The sequence below is a fragment of the Ahaetulla prasina genome, chromosome 1, assembly GCF_028640845.1.
Source record: "Ahaetulla prasina isolate Xishuangbanna chromosome 1, ASM2864084v1, whole genome shotgun sequence".
NCBI lineage: Eukaryota > Metazoa > Chordata > Lepidosauria > Squamata > Colubridae > Ahaetulla > Ahaetulla prasina.
In genome coordinates, this window is record NC_080539.1 from 110202861 (window position 1) to 110224071 (window position 21211).

The window sequence follows — 21211 nt, forward strand, 5'->3', positions numbered from 1 at the left end:
AAGGAACTATTGCAATTAGCTGAGTTTAGTGAGTTTATTTCCACTAAAACTTCAAAGTGCTTTGTTGTAATGAAATATATTTCATTACAACACTGACTAAGCATAAAGAAATATACACAAGAAGCATAATGTCCACATAGTATAAATAAATAAATAAATAAATAAATAAATAAATAAATAAATAAATAAATAAATAAATAAATAAATAAATAATCCACAAGAAGCAGGGATCGACTGGCCAACTTACCAGGATCATCTCCTGGTGACCTGACTGCCACAGAGCGGCCCTCAGTAGGCTCAAGCTGAAAGCTCTTTACGCTGGAATCAATTGGTGGTCAAAGTCAAAGGAATTGACACATTGGAAGTATAGTTGTCAAAGAAGTGTAATGGTATCCAGGGATAGGTTGCCCTAGGGAAAAGCACATCTGTCTTTAGCTAGGACTGAGTCAAAAGCTGGGGACCGTTGGGGTAGGCGTGTCCTTACAGCTTTGACAGACTCAGTCCTATTGGCTAGCAGATGAGGACAACCCATTCCCGGATGCTATCTCCACTTCAAGGGAGAAGCAACACTGACTAAGCATAAACAAATATCCACAAGCAGCATAATATTCAAAATATGTGTTGGAATTTGATTATGTTTTTGACTACAGATGGTTCAGAATGCAGTGGCACAAGCAGTAATGGGCACTTCTCATTGTGGCCATATGTCACCACTGCTATGAGAGCTGCATTGGCTGCCAGTTGGATTCCAGATACAGTTCAAAGTGCTGGTTCTTACCTCTGAAACCCTTCATGAGCTGGTTATATGAGGACCAGTGGTGGGTTGTTCCCAGTTCGGGAGAACTGGTAGTGATGGAGGCGGGAGGCTCTGCCCACCTGTCATCCAAAATGATCTGCATATGCGCAGCCGCGCTGTACGTTACCAAACTGATGAGGACCATCTTTCTCCCATTGTTTTTACCCATCCAGTGTGTTTGCGCAGAATGGGTGCATTCCAGGTATCTTTTATTACATGTTGCCATCTTTGGGGACTTGGAAAGCACGTCTTCTCTGTTGCAACCTCCACACTCTGGGACATCATTTCTCCAGAAATGTGGATGCTGCCCTCTTTCCTGTGATTCCAATAAGCTCTTACAACCTGGCTTTAGTACCAGATTTAGGGTTGATGTGTTTGGGAACGTCCTTGCCATTTTTCGTTTTCAATAAAGGAGGATATTTGAAGCTCAGGGTTGAAATGAGATGCTTTCTGAGCTTGGTTGTTTCTTGCAAACATTTCATTACCCTATATATTTTTTGTTTTTAATGGTAGTTTTTAGCCCAAGATGCCTTGTTTTGTTTTATTAACGTTTTAACTAATTTAGTATTATATTTTGCAAGCCTCTCAGAATCTGCTGGAGTGGGCAGCTGTAATAACTTTAATAAATAAATAAAGTCCTCTTGCCTTCTGAGCACTCAGAAGCAATTATCCATTTCAAAAATCGGAAGTATATAACTACAGCTACATTATTATGAAGGACTATATTCATTTAATAACTCTGAATCATCAAAGTTGCTGATAAAGTCGAAATAGCAATTGCTAAGTTCTAGCGGATGAACTTAACTTGCTGTTATTATTTATCCTTATGGATAACATTTTTAGCATATGTTGAAAAGCTAAAAAAGCCATCGAATCTAGTTGGCCGAGCAGTAAAAGAATAGATAAAGTTTGATTCTGTAGTCTATGCAAATGTCATCTCTGTTGACCAAACATCTTGTATTATACTTTAAAACCATTTTTATTGCACTCCTTTTTATCTTCATCCTTCTTTGAATACTCTTCAACTCTGATTTCTATCTGAGTTTAGCTCTGAATTAGATTTGCCACTATGGTGAATAGTTTTAAGGTTAAAGTTTTATGCATGTTGTCTTAAGTGTTCCACTAAGCTAAGGACTGGATTTAAGTATTTTTTCTCTCTCTGCCACCTAACCCATTCTGGCATTCAAAATTTATTATGAACAGCTACTGCAAGATTGCATAGTTCTTTGTGGATTTTATGTTTAATTCTTTTAGAAAAACAGTACAAGAAAAAGTCAGATTGGAGGAAGAAAGGGAGGGAGGGAGAGAGATGGAAATCGCCCATTTCACTCACAACACATAAATAGCTTAACTTTTCAGATATTGAAATACTCCAGTACTTATACATGACATTATGTAAATCCTGGTAACATACTTTAAAAAAAAAATCCAGTGATCTCTGAACAATTTGCTGTATTTTCTGGATATAGTTAATCTGTCTTGATCACAAAGATTATATGTACAGATGCCTCCTAATCTGTACAGATTGTCTTAACATCTCTTAATTCTTACTGCATATAGCAGGTACATTCTTAAGCATAAAAAGTTAATGATACTTACTCCTGTTATGTAGCGAGGTCTATACTGGATGGTTCCAAATAGGCCAAGTATGACTATAATAATGTGTACAAAATTTGCCAGGATTGGTGCCCACTGATAACCAAGGAAATCAAATATCTGTCTCTCCAGCACACAGACCTAGAATTAAACAACAACAGTGATTTGATTAGAATAGCTCAAGAAAAAAATAAAAAATAAAAGAGAGAGGAAAAAACAGTGTTTTGAAAAATAGTTTCTCCTTCTTCAGTACCACCATTAAAAATTTGTCGTATTGCTTGATGCGGCAAAAAAGGCAAAGAAAAGCAGATTTTTACTATGATTCACTCTTTTTGTCTTACTAAAAATGTACCGTTTTAGAGCAACAGTCCACTGAAATCTGTTTAGATAAAATATTCACATGGGCAGTTTTAGCAAGATACAAATCCCCATTCAATGAGATGCTGCAGCTGAAGGCAGTGAAGCATTAACAACTTCATCATTTACCGTTAATAGGATTTCCATGTCTAGAATGGATGGTTTGTTTGCAAGGTTTTTATCAGATCAAAATGTGAGTGCATACATGTGTGTGTGTGGCAAAGGATCTGAATCAAGTTTCAGATAAATGAAATTAAGAGTAATCCAAGTTTGCAAGGCAAGTGACTGCACTGCAAAACTATGATTTATTATTTATTTATTTACTAATTTATTTCATATGCTGCTAGTTTCACTACCTAGTTTCACTGGCTTACATAACATGAAAGAATTAAAAGGGTTAAAATTAACAAAAATTAAATAAAGGATTTTTTTGAAGGTATGGACTTGAACATTTTGTAGAGTCCTAAAAGAGATTTTGGGAACTAGATGTATTTCATAAATTAAATTCTGCCTTATTGAAACCTTCTGAAAATCTACTGAAAAACTCAGTTTATTTCTAAGACTTCTCTTCTACCTTGATAAAATATTGAGAGAGAAAGAGAGACAGACAGACAGACAAACAGAGAAACAGACAGAGACTGACTCATTAGACACGTACCATCACTTAATAACATAGATGGATCATTCAGATAATTGTCTCTCAAAATGTGTCAAGCTCTTGGAAACGTACAGAACTTGTTATTCTCAGGAATGCCAAACATAGAAGGCACAATGATTGTAGTTGTTGTCATTGTGTAAAGTGGAAGTCCCTTTTAGCAACTGTCAAAACCCGTGTACTGTGATTTTCATCACTATGGAATGGCTTCGTATGAGCTAAATGCATCACTGCTTTACACTTCTGATCCAAGATCTGAGGACAACAGCCTCAGATGAAATGATACGATAACTGTTTTAGCACCATCACTATTCACAGTCCAAGCATACTTGGTTCCAGTGAGTTGACAGAAAGAGCTAAAGAACGATAGAACCGCAATAATAGTACCAAAGTAGCCTCCCCTTTTGTCTGTTGCTTCCCACAGAAGGAGTGTCTCCTTAATGTTGCAAAGGACAGAACAAATATGTATGCGTAAGAACAAATGAATGAGAGCTGAACAGTGGTGGGATTCAGCCAGTTCGCACCACTTCGGGAGAACCGGTTGTAAACTTTCTGAGCAGTTTGGCAAACTGGTTATTGGAAGAAATCATTAGGACAGAGAACCGGTTGTTAAATTACTTGAATCCCACCACTGGAGCTGAATCCTGGTTCTCACCTTCAGAATCTTATTTATGAATGGTGAGAGGGATGTTTGATTAAGCAGACTTGCTTTGTTTTCTCATAACTATTATTCCCTATGAGATTCAGGTTTAGCTGAATCAGATCTTTTTCATAAAATTCCAGAAGATGACAGCATCCTGATTGTCATCTAAAAAGTTAACTAGAAGAGGTCTGGTTCATAGCTGAAAGAGAAACCATTATAAATCCGAGAGTTATAAACTAGACTGGGAAATAAAAAATCATATTAGAAGAAGGCTATAGTAAGTCTCTTCTATAACGTTTCCAGGAAATCAATATACTGTACAATAGATATGCCCAAATAGTCATCAGGAGACAATTCATGCATTAATGAAATGATTTCCATCCAAAAAAGTTAATGACATGATATGAGATCAGTCTCTAGTCTTTAAGGTACCACAAAGTTTTCCTGCAATAGAAACAAGAACTTACTGCTCTATGTTGTGATATTAATATATATATGTATGGCTGAAAGTAAATTTGAACTAATGTAATTTTAATATTTCAAGGATGACATAATTCTTTATATCAGTTAAATGCATTACAATCTCAAGGAAATTTGGGGAAATTTTTTTGTTTTGTTTACGAACTGAGTAATACAATTAGTCCACTTTCAGAATCAAGTCACCACACTTATGGAAACATAGAACAACCATTCAGTCTAATTTACCTGTCTAACACATATCAGTTTTCACATTCATATTCCTATTACATGATACAATCTACATAACATGTATTGCAAATAACTCAGGGTCCCAGCTAACTAAACCATAGCATCTACACACAAAATACAAAATATTTTCATATCCTCAATAACTCTAATATCACAAGCATTCTTCATACATTTATTCAAATTTAGTAAGAAATTTTCACTGCATAGTTGGAAATTATTTCTGAACTTATTTACACATGCCTACCCATAAATCCATTCATTATTTTTACTTGGGCCTATCCTTTTCATCTATCTTGAAAAGTGGTACTAAAAGCAAGGGAAAGCAAAACATTTGCTTGTAACCCTTGGGTACCCATTATCATTAGCCAAGGACTACACATGGTTTATGCATTGCCTGTTGTTGTAAATCAAAATGGGAAACCACTAGCAGCATATAACAGATTTAAGTTTATCTATATTTTTCAAGCTGTCTTGAAGATTTAGATATAGGAAACAAAGAAATTTGACTTTTGTTATATAACAAAAATGATATTTCATATTTATTAAGCCTGCACTACTATTAATCATCTCATCGTTCCTATCACCCATCTCCTTCCACTAATGACTATATGATTGTAACTTTGTTGCTTATATCCTTATGATTTATATTGATTGTTTCCTAATACGATTTGATTGCTTATTTTTACCCTATGACTATCATTAAGTGTTGTACCTTATGATTCTTGACAAACATATCTTTTTTTTTATGTACACTGAGAGCCTATGCACAAATTCCTTGTGTGTCCAATCACACTTGGCCAATAAAATTCTATTCTATTCTATTATAAAAATAGCATTGATGATCAGGAAAACATTTTTTTTAACTGATTCAGACTTCCAATATATATCTATAGTGCAATGGTTTATTTTAATTGTTTACATGAATAAACTAAGTGAGCAATTGATCAGGGATTTTGATGCTCTTGAGGAATAATTACATTAATCTCAAAGGAATATAGAGAAGCTCTTCAATATGATTATTTATGTACTTTATTCAAGACCCAACAAAATATGCGCACAGTGTACCATTTTAAATGGCATGCATATAAATGCTTTGCATCATTTTGCTATATTCAAACAACAGCTTGATAAGGAACAAGGCCCTCAAGAGGGTCTAACTAGCTATGTCCTTGAAATCCTTTATAAATTAAAATAAAATCAGTAAACAAAATTAATTATTCTGGTGAGATACTTTATCTCAGAAACCGATATTAGCTTTTAAATAAACAAAAGTGCATGTATAACACAAGCACCTAATTCAACTGCTCCACTGCCATGTTTGAGTAGAAATAGCGTACACAGAGTATTTCCATGTTCTTTTTTTTACATTTTAAGAAGAAACAGTTTTCTCTCTTCCGCCATTTTCTTTAAACTTTGTTTCTGTTCTGAATTTACAGGCAAGCAACACATCCAGTAATTCCATTTTGTACTTTATTTGTATATTACATTAGGCATATTATTAAGTGTTTAAAGACTTTCCATATTTTAGAAAAGCGCATCAGGAAGCGCTTTAGCTAATCTTTGTCATAGGGCAACCAACTTGGAATGCTCAGCTGCCAGGAGGGAGCTTAAAGAAACAAAAATGATAGGCAAAGACAGTTTGAACAGACAAGTTCTTCTGAAAAAACTGAACTTTAGAAAAAGGAATAGTTCCTCCCAAAGAGATCTCAGTATTTTTAGATACCAAGAGAGAGGGATTGCAACAGAAAAAAAAAAAGCTAGAGATAGACTATCCAGTATATCACAGGTATTAAAAAAATACATATGCAAGAAAGCTAAAAGCATTTTGAAAAAATGCCGGGGGAAAAACCTTCTAATTAGCAAAATACATTGCCAACCTTTTAACTTTAAAAGTACATGGAGTTGCCCTTTTTATATGGTAACAGTTGCTGGGACACTTTGAGTTACTTATTGGAAATCAACATAATTTTTTTGAAAAATGAAATTTGGGAGTGTGCCTCTATGTAAAAAATAACTCATGTACTAAATTGATAATTCATCACTTACTGACTTACTGCTACATTAATATTACTTCCAAAGTTTTTATTTCATTTTATGCAGTTTGTAAATTTCTATTCCTTTTTTTTCCCTTTTATCTTTTTTTGGCTTTTTTGGAGGGGAAGGAAGCCTACCAAAAATATATTTCAATGAGCTGGTCAAAATGTGTCATTTAATCTTGTTAGAAAATGAGAAATTGTGTCAGAACATATTCAACTGAATAAAGAGGCTAAGAACGAGAAGGAAGAAAACAGCACTGAAGATAAAGACATTGATGATGAAAAATTAAATGATTACACTGGGAGTAACAATGAAAAAAAGAGACGGGATAGGAGGAAACAATCTACAAAAATGAAGCAAACTAAGGGAAGAAAAGGAAAGGGGAAACGGCTAGAGGAAAATATTTTTAATGATTATACTGGGATTAACAGTGGCAAAAATAGAGGGGACGAAGCAAGAAAGAAAAGAAAAAAAGGGAAAGGATTAGGCACAAAAAAGTTAAATGATTACACTGAGATCAACAGTGGGGAAATAAGAAAAGTGAGAGGAGAAAAGGGGAACAGATCAGATGGGAACTTAGAGCAAACTAGATGAGTAAGGGGTTTAAAAGACAAAGGAAGGATACAGAAGAAAAGACATAATGATTATGAAAAGAAAGAAAAAAAGAAAAAAGAAAGAAAGAAAAAGAAAATGAGAGAATGGGATAAAGGGAGGAAAATTTTAAGAGGTGGATTGCTGGATGGACCAAGAAAAAATGGTTAAATTAATGGAAAGGAGTAAGGGTAATAGGATATATACCTATAATATAAGTGACTGTATTATGATTAATATTTGTGATTGTAATACGAATTAAATGAATTGTATTAATATCAGTATTGTAAAATTGAATTATGATATAAATTGTGAAATACAAAAAGAATAGTAGAAGGGTGAATATGATCTTATTATGATGTATTTAGAAGCAGTTAAGATATGGAAATTCAAATGAAATTGAAATTGAATAAGATATTAATAGAAATTAAGAAAAAGAAGATGATTAAAATATTGTGATAATGTTCGTATCTGAAAAAGGTGGTGTGAAAAACAAATCGGAAGAAAGATACTGTTTTTGGTAAAATGGTAAAATGATTAATAGGGAAATAAGAAATGATAAATTAGAAAATGACTATTAGAAAATAATTGACAGTAAGAAATAAATGTGAAATATCAAGCTACAATAAAAAAATAGAAACTAAGGATGGAAATGACTGTTTAAATTAAAGGGTTTCAATAGAATAAAGGAAATAAGAGAAAACAAATTGATGATTAAGAAACGTGGTGATTTTGAGAAATATATGTGATAAATGGAGAAATAAGATAATGAAATGAAATAAGATTAAGATTGGAGGTTAGGGTAGATGGTAATATTGATAATATATTAAATATTAAGTAGAGATGAAAAGTAAAAAAGTAGGAAAAAAGAATACTATGGCAGAAATTGAAATATATAAATTATATTTGGGAAATACTTATGTTATAAGCTGTATAAATTTTGAATCAGTCAATACCCTATTCAGAAAAAAATGTACTGTTTGTTTGTTTGTATGTTTGTTTTTAAAAAAATAATATATATATATTATTATAAGTACAAATTAAAAAAGAGAAAATTTATCAGTTCACATTAGCAACAGAAGATAAGAATATTTGTTTCATGTAGGCAATATTTTTGTGCAAAACATTAAAAAATATTTAGATTACTGTATTTTTCAGACTATAAGAAACTCCAGACTATAAAATGCACATTAGCTTTAGAGGAGGAAAAAAAAATCTGCCTCTACTGCCATGGCCCGTTTGCCACCGCTGCGACCCATTTGCCGCCATAGAGCATTCACTGCCGCCAAGGCCTGTGCGCTTATGGCAGCAGTGGCAGCAAAGATCCCCACCTAGAACAGCTGATTGGCCCCACACCAATCCCTCCTCCCCCCCACTGAAATATTTGCTCTGTAAGATGCAAAGGCATTTCCACCCACTTTTGAGGGGGGGAAGTGCGTCTTATAGTCTGAAAAATATGGTATATACAGTACTTCTCCCACTAATTTTTGAAATGCTTCCATGTTTCAGTAATTTTTATTTGATAGGTTTATTTCATGAACTAATTCTGGTATTTTAATTTACTTTACTTTATGCCTTTGAATGCTTTTATTGCTGTAAAAAGAACTATAGTGATTATTTCTCCTTTTTACTAGATTTACAATATCCTATGATAAACAAGACTTTGGTACAGGAGAGTACTCTCAACGGCCACAGTGAAAGAAACATGTTGAAACAGAATTCTAGAAAAAAACTTGTCCAAAAGTAAGTAGTACAACCTTATTTCACCTAATACAAGCTTGCTGTTTATGCATGTTAAAAATCATTTTCAATCTTCAGTTTTGACATGATCAATCAAACTGAAATACTGTAGCGGTTTTCAAAAAATGAACTGCAACAATTAAATATATTGCTGGACAAAAAAACAACAACACCACCCTATAGACTATTGAACAGAGACAATACTTTTACCTTGTAGAGACAGGTAAAGGTAATTTTTACCTTATGAAGGGAGGGACCAAGTTGGGACCAAGTTGGGAATGGCTTCAATCAGGGTGGGTCTTCGGCTAATGACTAGTGGGATTCAGTATACGATGGCAAGGGGGACAGTCATGTGGTTTTGTGGTTATGTGATACTGCATTTTGTGCTAACTGCACAAAATACTGCATGTGCTAAGTGACCACATCACTTAGCGATGGGAATTCCAGTTTCAATTGCCATCGTTATTCAAAGTTTGCTTGGACTCAACCCTCTAGACCAGGGGTGCCAAACTGGCGGCCCATGGCCGGATGCGTCATTGCACAGGCCACACCCACCCCAGCTCTGCAAATGAAGAAAAGTCACGAACATCACATGACGAGTTTGACACCTGTGCTCTAGACTATTAATCTACACTATATTATATATTGTAAACTATAATAATTTTCAATATTTATAGTGTTGAAATTAGTATAGAGAATACAACGTAAGTATTATGACAAACTGATCATATAGCCTGGCAGTTAAGTTTGGGTGGTTCTTTCAGAAACCTACTCTGCTCCTAGAAATAAGGCATAATGTCATTTTTTTTAAAAAGGAAAAGACCTGTAAAAGAACCTCTTGGCAAAAACTACAAAATTAATGCCACATAGATAATTTACTGTTGCCCGAGGACCAGCTATGCATTATTTTTAGGAGGCCCCTGACCAGTTTTCTGACCAGGTGTTCTTTAAAAAAACAAAAAACAAAACTGGACTCCAGCCTTGAGCAATCCAACTTTGAAACCAAATTTTTCAGAAATATGCCCTCAAGGAAAACAACTGACACTAATCAGAAGCCAAGAACTGTTAACTAGAGAGTACTGGATACGAAGCCTCAGTAATATTTTCTAACAGTGCAAAATAATCCATGGGCAAGAGAGACCTTGGTTTATTTTTTCAATAGAATGCATTCTGGAACCAGCAGGATTAATAGGAAATGGGATTTGGGCGAGAGGGACTCAGTTCTGCATTTCTCAGTGGCAGAAAATTATACCAGGGTCATGTTAATTTAGGAATATAAGCAATCCACTAAGCCACTACTTGTTTTCAAAAAAGAAACAAGAAAAATAATTATCAGCCACCTGACAATATATCTTTTATGATCTCTGCATCTCTCTCAAAATTCTGATTATGCCCGATTTTTCATTCAAATCATCTTGGAAACTGAAGGAGGGGGATATTGGCTTTTCATACAATAGAATCAAGATGTTAGACTCCTTTTTAAAATACAATCACAGGATCAAGAATGTACTTGAATCCGAAATTTAATACTATTCCTTGGCAGAAGGAATTTCTGGCAAGAAATCATCCCAAAATGTATTGATAAAATCCACTACTCAAAGTGGATTATAATATATAAAACTTTTGGCAGTACTTGCTTTCCCTTAAAAATTGCAATTGAACCAAGATTTCTCTTTTTTTGGTCTCAACAGCTTATATTCAGCTTATCTCTCAGCCTCCTTGTGCTTTGTGGTGCCTCTTTTGGCAACCTGGGAGAGGTTGTTATTAAATACAGAATTGTGTAGTATTTCAATGTTCACTAGTATATGTATCTCTCTGAAGTTTTTGGCTCATGGCATAGCATAAGTGGGGGCTCTGTCTGCCCCCTGTGCCATTGTTTCTGGTCTTCTTTTTAAATCTCCAGAGTAGAGTAAAAGGGTAACATAAAATCCTTAAAGCCTCAAGTCCTAGCGATCTCTGGCATAGGAACTTGTTGCTAAGGACATGGAGCCCTGTTTAATTTTAACTGCATATTTCATTTATTCGTGCAATGAGAAAGGCACTTTGCATATGTTGAAGATTTATTTATTTATTTATTTGTCAAACACAAGAGTATATATAAGTATAAGCATGAAATAACCATACGAATTGGATACAATCAAAAGGAACATTAGGACAGGAATGGTAGGCACGCTGGTGCTCTTATGCACGCCCCTTACAGACCTCTTAGGAATGGGGTGAGGTCAATAGTAGATAGTCTTTGGTTAAAGCTTTGGGGATTTTGGGAGGAGACCACAGAGTCAGGTAGTGCATTCCAGGCATTAACAACTCTGTTACTGAAGTCATATTTTCTACAATCAAGATTGGAGCGGTTCACTTTAAGTTTAAATCTATTGTGTGCTTGTGTATTGTTACGACTGAAGCTGAAGTAGTCTTCAACAGGAAGGACATTGTAGCAGATGATTTTATGAGTTATACTCAGGTCATGCCGAAGGTGGCAGAGTTCTAAATTTTCTAAACCCAGGATTTCAAGTCTGGTGGCATAAGGTATTTTGTTATAGTCAGAGGAGTGGAGAACTCTTGTAAAATATTTCTCGACACGCTCAATTGTATTAATATGGGTTCCAGACAGGTGAGCTGTATTCGAGAATTGGTCTAGCAAATGTTTTGTATGCTCTGGTTAGTAGTGTAATCTTTCTGGAGAAGAAGCTATGCAAGATTAAGTTTACAACTCTTAAAGCCTTTTTGACGATGTAGTTGCAGTGGGCTTTGGCACTTAGATCGTTTGATATGAAAACTCCAAGGTCTTTGACGGGGTGAGGGTCATCTACAAGGTAATGTCCATCAAGCTTGTATTTAGTGTTCTGATTCTTTTTTCCAATGTGTAAAACAGAGCATTTGCTGGTTGAGATTTAGAATTGCCAAATTTTTGACCATTCCGACACAAAGTCAAGGTCTTTTTGAAGAGTAGTGTTGTGGCTCCGGCTGCCGGGCCGGGCCTCCTGGAGCCGGATGACTCGGAGAGTGAGGAGGAGGAGATGGAAAGGCCTCCTTCCCCCCCCTGGATCTTCCTCCTTCTTGGCACCATCTCAGATTCCAGCTGCAGGCCAGGAGGAGGAAGAGGAGCTGACAAGGCCTCTTTCCCCTGACCCCTCCTCCTTCCTGGCAAGGCCCCAAGAACGAGCTGCTGAGGATCAATCTTGGCTAGATGCGAAACAGCGATGCTGAGAGAAGTGTGCGCAGCAGAGAAAGGGGTGGGGCAGGGCCAGGGAGTGCTGAGTCATGGAGCCACACCCCACAGGGGATAAAAGCAGGGAGAGTGCTCTGTAGGCCCTTGTGTCAGACAAAGTTACGGACTACTGGCTCTTGGACTGAAGGCTGGGATTACTTTTGAGTGCTTTAAGATCATCCTCCAGACTCCCGGCAACAATCTGTCGGCACGCTGCTAAGAGATAAGGACTTGGCTGGCACGTGAAGGAATGTTGCCAGAACTTTTGTTGCCCTAAGGAACCCAGCCAAGTGTAAATAAATTGCTGGCAGACCACCTCAGCTGGTGTATTGTTTTTGGAAGGAAGGGAGGGGACAGAACAGGTAGCTGCATTGTTGGTAGTGTTAAATAGTTTAACATCATCGGCGAAGAGAACACAATTACTTATAATATGGTCACAGAGGTCGTTAATGTATAATATGAAAAGTATTGGTCCTAGAACGCTACCTTGGGGGACACTGCTATTGACAGGAGCAGGATTTGATAGGGCACTGCCTATTTTGACCTAAAGATACTTTTATTTTTTTCTGATGGCAAGCTATAATGTCTCTGGGCTCCTTATGTTTAGTAGAAACATTGACATAGTAGACAGATTCAAGTATAATTACTAACGGTAGCCCAATCTTGTTACGAAAATAAAGCCTCAACCAAGCAGTAGGGACAAGCAGTTCTATGATGCCTTACAGATGTACTGTCAAGACCCTTTAAAGCAGGGGTCTCTAACCTTGGTCCCTTTAAGACTTGTGGACTTCAACTCCCAGAGTTCCTCAGCCAGTTGGGAGTTGAAGTCCACAAGCCTTAAAGGGACCAAGGTTAGAGACCCCTGCTTTAAACTATATAAAGCAATGCAGATCAATTCAGGATGAGTTGCACAAGGAATCGTGATAGCGAATGAAAGTCAAAATAGTAAGTAAAATAGGTGAGTTAAACCCCAGAGACTTAGCACACTTTAGGTGCCAAAACAAAAAAGTTCCAAATCCTACAGATTGAACGGAATTTTTTTTTTAATATTCCAATTCCATCCCTTTCAGTGAGATACACATCTCTTTAGACAAATGCTAGACTGAATGGCACAATATGTTAGGGACTGATTAATTTGCCTAGATCAACTTAGGGTTATAGACATATGCAGTTGAAAGACACCTCAAAGATGCCTCCCCATTTTGTCTCTTTTGTTTATGCGAGGCATTTATAGGCCCGTCCTGCCAGATTTTAATGACTTTTAAATGCCGTAGGTGATTTTGAAGCTATACAACTAAATGTTACATTCTTTCCTAACAAACAGGTACAATGAATATCCTGAATATACAACCAGTGGAAACTAATGCTAACTAACACATGCTGATATTCAGCAACAAGATTTAGGAGCATTCTCTTTCAACGATCTTGAAAAATACCAATCACATAGATTGTATTCAGTATGTTAGATCTCCAATGTGATTTAGCTGTAATTTCCATGCGATGGTTTTTTTTTTTATGCACATCATCACTGAGATGTAGATAACTATTTGCAACTGTACTAAATTTAATAGCCTGCATATTAACAGCTGCAATAATAATCCAAAGGATATTTTTTATTGGAAAATTATAGAACTCTGTACATCCTAGAAATGAGAGATAAATAGGTCAAGCTATTAAAAATAAACAATATAAAATTATATCAAAACACAACTTTATTTTTATTGATTTATCTGAGCTAACTTTCTCTTATTTGTAATTTATGCATTACATTTGCTATCATTTACAGAGTTATGAATTATAAACACTATCATAAAAAGCCTGCAGGTTTTCCATTTCATTGAAAATGTATGTGTTTTTTTCACTACATCATCCAGAAGTGACCCACCAAAAGCTACATGTCATGTTCTTATACTCCAATTAAAAAACTTCTATATATATGCAGTTTCAATAGCAAAAATTCATGCAGCGAATTGCAAGACATAAGTAATGATAGTAAATATTGAGCAATGGATGTGTGTGCATATATCATTGTTTCTTTTAATGAAATACAGAAACTTCTTTGTACTTAAACTTCTCTGTAAATGTTTTTTTTTAAATGTATTTATTTATTTATTTATTTTTCAAATTTATATACCGCCCTATCTCCCTAAGGACTCAGGGCGGTTCACAGGCAGTTAAAATACATATAAATACAAATTAAAAAACAACAATTAAAAAACTTATTCTATTGCCGAATTTAAAAAACAATATAAATAATAAAAAAACCCTTAAAACCAATAACTTTAAAATCTAATCCAGTCCCGCGCAGATGAATAAGTGCGTTTTAAGCTCGCGACGAAAGGTTCGGAGGTCCGGAAGTTGACGAAGTCCTGGGGGGGAGTTCGTTCCAGAGGGTGGGAGCCCCCACAGAGAAGGCCCTTCCCCTGGGTGTCGCCAGACGGCACTGCCTAGCTGACGGCACCCTGAGGAGTCCCTCTCTGTGGGAGCGCACGGGTCGGTGAGAGGTATTTGGTAGCAGTGGCTACCAAATACTACCAAAATGGCTATTAACTACGAAACAACTCTTTCCTTTAGAAAATTATACAGATACACACACAGAGAGTTCTTTTAATTATAATAAATGTAAGAATTTTCTAGTTTAAAAAAAATTACATTGCAAATATAAACCATTAGTGTCAGAAAGCAATTTTAGACATATATTTCTCCTCAGAGAGAAATATTTATTTACAGATTGCACTAATAACAAGAACAGATAGTCCTTGTAGATTTTCAAGAGGAAGAAGAAATTTCCTGCTTTTTAGTTACTTGGCACCGAATCCGGACACTCAAATTGTTTTTTGTCTCTATAAAGCTCATCCTGCTTTATAGATAGTCTATAAGACCGCTTAAGAGAGCTGTAATAGAACATTGATTGGAGCCATAGTTGGGAATAGCAAAATTTAAAACATGCTGTCTGCATTTCAACTTCAAGGATTACTTTGCTGCTACATAGAAAATATCTGTAATATTATGAGATTTTTACTGTTGGGCTTTTTTAATTCTTTTTTTTTTTTTTTTTTTTTTTTGCTGCTCAAAATGTTGCAAGCACTGCTTGAGTGCTAATATGCAGAAATGGATTTCATGGCATTTTAGCATAGTAACCATAAATGTCACCATTACTTCCTAATTTACAGTACTATCTTAATATTATAGAGTTACTATATCAACATCAGGGGTTACATTGGATTGTAGATATGAGCCAACATTACAATTGGCTTTGCTGCTTTACATTTTTACTGTATGACACATTGAAAGTTCTACATTATTTGAGATGCTTATACATCGGCATCCTTCCTTCAGACTTCTTCCCAATGAAGGTTGACATGGAAGAAGACGGGCAAGCAGAAATTCAGGAATAGGGGAAGGAATAGCTAATGCCACAATACCCTCCCACAAACACAGCTACAGAGTTATCACTTGAGATAACAACAGTTTCTGCAAAAGTTCTATTGCTTAGCATTCTGACACGGTCTTTGAAACCACCAGAGGCCAACTCTAAAGTTCAACACAGGCAAGAGTAGCACAGCACAAGCTTCTTTGTAATTCTAAAGTGGTCTTCTTTGATTAAAGGTAAAGGTTATTACATTGGACATTGGAAGCTGTGATACGGCCCTCTAATGGTTTCCTACTGCTTCACAGATCATTACGTAAGGAAGTGTCTCCCTATTCGTATTATTCTAAGCTTTGATATCCTTAAATAGCAAAAGTAAGAAAGAGTATCCACATGAACAAACTCTAGCGTTTTGTAAATTTATGAACTTCAGAAAACCCATCTATCATGTTTAAACTAGGAAGGAAGCACTGAAATAATAATTCTATTATTAGGACCACAAATCCTCAACTGCATGAGATATTTCTTCATACACTGTAGAAGTTCTTTGCTCCAAAAAGACAATTAACAATTAGCCTGAGCCCCTGTAACTAATATTTCCTGGGCTTGATCAAATAAATAGGAAGAAGTGGCGGGGGGGGGGGGCAAACATGAAAAGGTCTGCACTTGGTTGTAACTGGAGATAGATCTGGTCTTTGGGCAAATCAACTCATTTGGAGAGACAGTTCATGATATTTGTTCCACTTGGTTAGCAGGTTCTTGCTTTGTACTGCATTCATTGAGTTCTCATAGATGTCAATGAATAATGCAGTTTCCAGCCCGCATATCGCACAGTCTGATATGGATGAGGACTCATGAGGAAGTGGATGGATTAAAATCACACAGTTGACTTGCAGGCCAAGGGAGGCCTAGAACCTGATCCTAGTCCAACAGTGTAATCACTAAGGCATACTGGTTCTCTCGTTTTGAGAGCAACTGCTATGTAGCAATTAAAATGTGTCAGCCCTGTAAAGCAGACCAGACCATGAAGCAGGTATCAATGTGTGTCGATGTACAACCACAACTGAGCCCAAAATATCTGTCACTAAGTGAGGTTTGCCCCATTTTACGACCTTTCTTGCCACGGTTGTTAAATGAATCACTGCAATGGCTCAGTTAGTAACCTAGTTGTTAAGTGACTCTGGCTTCCCCATTGACTTTGCTTGTCAGAAGGTCACAAAAGGTGTTTCACGTGACCCCTGGACACTGCAACTGTCATAAATATGAGTCAGTTGACAAGAGGCCGATCATGGAGATGCCGCAATGTTCATAAGCGTGAAAAACGGTCATAAGTCATTTTTTCGGTGCTGCAGTAACTTTGAACAGTCATTAAGTGAAGTGTTGTAACTCAAGGACTACCTGCGGTAATAGAATCTTGGAGCCAGAATGTGCTTCTCCTCCTCTCTCTTTTATCTTTATGTGAATTTGTGTTGGGTCTACCTGGGATATTTTTGGACTTGTCCTGCCTCAGCTAGACTTCTGCAATATAGTATTTAATTGCTTGTTGTCTTGGTAATGGATCTTCTCTCTTCCTCAAGCTGATCTTCTTTGCTCTCTACATCATGAGAGAAGCCAAGAGTCTTCTCTGGATCTTTCTGAGGCCCTAAGCTTGTATTACAATAAGAGGAAAAAGGGGAAATGGAGTAAAATGTACATGACCCTCCTTAGTTTTATGAAAAGTAAAAGAAAAGGAATAGAGAGGCGAGTACATTTGCAAAATTCTTTATTGCAGGGGTTTTCAAAGTTGGCATTTTTAAGACTGATGGACTTCAATTCCCAGAATTTCCCAACCAGTATGGCTGGCTGAAGAATTCTGGGAGTTGAAGTCCACAAGTCTTAATGGTGCCAAGTTTGGAGACCCCTGCTTCATTGTAACCTAACAATAAAGGTAGTGTTATTACTCATGTTTTGTGCTTCTTGTCTGGACTACCCTGCAGGGCTGACAGATATAAATATCACTACTAATAATCATTTCTTCCCACCATGCATTATTTGCAATTCCTACTGAATTATGGTGCAATCATACGCTCAGCAAGCTTCCTGCTTACCCCTACCTTTTTTAAAAGTAAGAATGGGATAAAGCTATTAAGAATATTTTACACATCGTCAATCACCATCTCTCAAACACATCCTGCTAAGCTTCAGGAGAAAAACAGAAGAGGATACGGAACATTTCCTAAGCTTTGGTAGAAAATCCAAGCAAGCTCACTGGAAGTCCCTCTCAAAGCCCAATTTTCTACCCCATATTTGCCTTCTAATCCTTGCTCTCTCCTCCTTTGAGTTTGGTTTCTTTGCTTCAGTACTTACAGCAATTTCTCTTGGAGGCAGCCAAAGAGGTAATGTAGTGCGGCTGCAAGCAATTTTCCAACAGAATCTTGCCATTGCCAAATAAATGTCGTATTTCAAAGAGCATTTGCCAGAGTTCTAACAGGGAGATATTGTTGATGCCTCCTTTTTCTGGCCAAACCTCATATCTCTAGCTGTTTCAAAGGGGTGATCACCTTGCTGGTTTGATAAAATCCAAGAATTCAACAATAATTATTATCCTGGCAGGGTGCAATGCAGCAAACAGTTAGGTGGCAGGTATTTAAATTCTGCATGTCCAAAACAGTAGGGTCTACTCATTTGCGGCACTGAATATTTTTAATAATCATGAGCCTTGTCATAGGATATGAAAGGCAAATTAAATTGCCATACTGTTCCACAATGCCTATCAGGAGGAAAAAAAGCAAGTTGAAAATTTCAGCTTATCTCCCGTTTCCATTGACGTTGGCTTGTTAGCTAATGACCCTTTTTGAGCTAAAAAGCAATTAGCTATGCAGTCATGACCAGCAAAAGCTAGGTGTTTACAACTGTTTTTGACTCATTTAACATAGACTAGTCTAAGAGAAAAGAAATCTAATGCTTCATTTAAGTTCATAAAGGCAGTAAAAATGCTCGGCAGCTTAGTAACAATAAATACATAAAATATACCTTGAATCAAAACCTCCCTTCTTGAAACAAATCTAACTATACTAACTGCAGATATTATAATGTGTGTCATCTATTCTGAACAGATTTCTAACTATTTTCTACTAAAAATAATATATTAATTGTGGAAAGCCACACCCCCTCCCCGGAAGAATGAAATATTCTGAGGAATATTTTTAAAAAGGCAGATTATTATATTTCCCAAAGAGAGAAATGGAGATACATGTTTTCTTATAGCCAGAAAGCAACCCTTTCCTTAATAGCCCACACCAGATGTCAGCACTTAAGAGATAAAGAGCTTATTGAAAGAAGACAAGTATCTGGATAGCTCTATTCATAAGCAAATACCCTCACCCAAGAGCCAAAGCAGGACGAAAGTCATTAAGCCACAATAGGAATTATCCAACACCCTTTCAAAACACAAGCCCCTTCATTGCATCATCCTCAAAGCAGTCCAAACCTCAGCCAAACCTAACTCAGACAAACACCTAGGATTTGTACTTTGCCTGTACAGCCAGCTATGACCCCTACACAGTGGTGAAATCCAATTTTTTACTGCCAATTCGGTGGGTATGGCTTGGTGGGCGTGGCAGGTGAAGGATACTGCAAAATCCCCATTTCCTCCCCTCTCCTGGGGGAAGGATATCGCAAAATCTCCATTCCTTCCCCACTCTGGGGCCAGCCAGAGGTGGTAGTTCTCTGAACTGCTCAAAATTTCAGCTACCGGTTCTCCAGAACCTGTCAGAACCTGCTGGATTTTGCCCCTGCCCCTACATAATCTCTATATGGCCCCATGGGAGTCTGACAACAGCCAATAGAATACATGTTCTTGCCAGGAACAGGAAGTTAAAGTGCAAAGCCCAAGAGAAGGTATAAAAAACCCCCACTCTCAACTCCATTTTGTGAACTGTGCAGAACCACAAACCAATGTGGTTCTACTTCATCAATAAACCATCTTTCCAATCAGTCTCCATGTTTCCAGTGTCTTTCTCCCAGCTTGGAACTGAACTGGATGGATATTTCTTCCCACACAATAAAAAGGTGATTGTACAATTTTAATGAACCTGCAATTCAATATATTTTTATATACTATTTATTCTATAATATGATTCTATACGTCCAAAGGCCCCCAGCCAGGTAAGTCTGCTCAGTCATTAAACTGGGGAAAAAGGAGAGATTTGAGAATATTCAGATTCCTAGCAGGTAATCCCTATTGATTTTAAAGGATTTTAGGCATTAAAGGTCTGTATAATTCCCACTGAAAATCTAACTAAGAAAGAACTGAGTTAATTAAAATCAGTTATACAGATTAGTCAGTGGCAGGCTTGGAATAAAATTGACATGTGAGACTTATTTGAGGGTTTAGATGTTAGATTTCAACATTGGTGATCCAAATTCAATTTGGAAGTCAACAGGTAACTTTGACCCAACTTTTTCTTTCCAGCCATCATAATGTTGATAACTTCTTCATTAGGCCCACCAAGAAAACTTGGTGCTAATACCTGGCTGAGAACAGCTTTCAAAGGAATACTTGAGCCTTGCCAAGGAGGTGGCTGCTTTCATACTTCAGAGTGGAGTTATTCATTCATGCTAAACACCTCTTCCAAATGCACAGCCCCAGAATAGAGATATATCAAGTGTCTTTTCCTCTACATGATTTTAGTACTGTACACATATTCCCCTAATATTCTCCCTCATCTGATGCATTTTCTTTAACGTAACATTTTATGTACTTTTTAAAACTGGAAAATAAAATGAACAATTCTGAAAAGTATGGATTTCAGAATGTAAATTCTTTTTTATTTGTACACTGTGCAGCGTCCCACTGTGAGAAAGGCGGGTGGTTTTTAAATGCTATAAATAAAAATAAATAAATACATAAATAAATAGATACATTTTCATTCATGTATAGATTTGGGAAGTAAATTAACCAAAGTTATTAATTAATAAATGTATCACTAAAACTTGAACTATGGTTAATACTATGCCTAGATTCTGATGAAGAATTTCAATCATGGCTTATGGTTACTTTCAGGAATTCTTTAGAATGCTCTGCTGCTAGTAAGGTAAATTATTGAATTACATGTATAGCAGGGGTGGGTTCTACTTACCTTTACTACCAGTTCATATTGTGCCCGAGCCTGCTTGGCTTGCACACATGCGCACTCTTCTGCACATTCTATAGAACCGTTCCGAACCGGGGGGGGGGGCAACCTGCTACTGATGTACAGCAATAAGTGAAAGTGCTTTTGACATTTTTTTTTTAATTCTCAATGCGAATATGGTGCATTTTAACTGACATCAGTTTGTAACCAATAAATAACAAAAAAGCATGGTGAGAAACCTAAATATATAGATATGTTTTCAATCTCAATATTTAATCACAATGAACTGCCCTTACAAAACTATATCAGTTTGAAAACCATTATGGGCATCAATGCACAAGAGTGTTTCATTGGCTACCTGGGACTGGCTGAAGGTAGCCAGTAACAAAAATGATT

The 21211-nt window shown here is 36.4% G+C and overlaps 1 protein-coding gene across 1 annotated transcript in view; it reads right to left on the reverse strand.

The window, feature by feature from the left end:
• The window catches only part of NKAIN2 (sodium/potassium transporting ATPase interacting 2), a 642901-nt gene that overhangs the window by 348129 nt on the left and 273561 nt on the right, over positions 1-21211 (reverse strand). The window contains exon 2 of the mRNA XM_058172453.1: positions 2396-2533. Within this exon, the coding sequence (XP_058028436.1) occupies positions 2396-2533 (138 nt within the window). The remainder of the gene's footprint in view (positions 1-2395; positions 2534-21211) is intronic.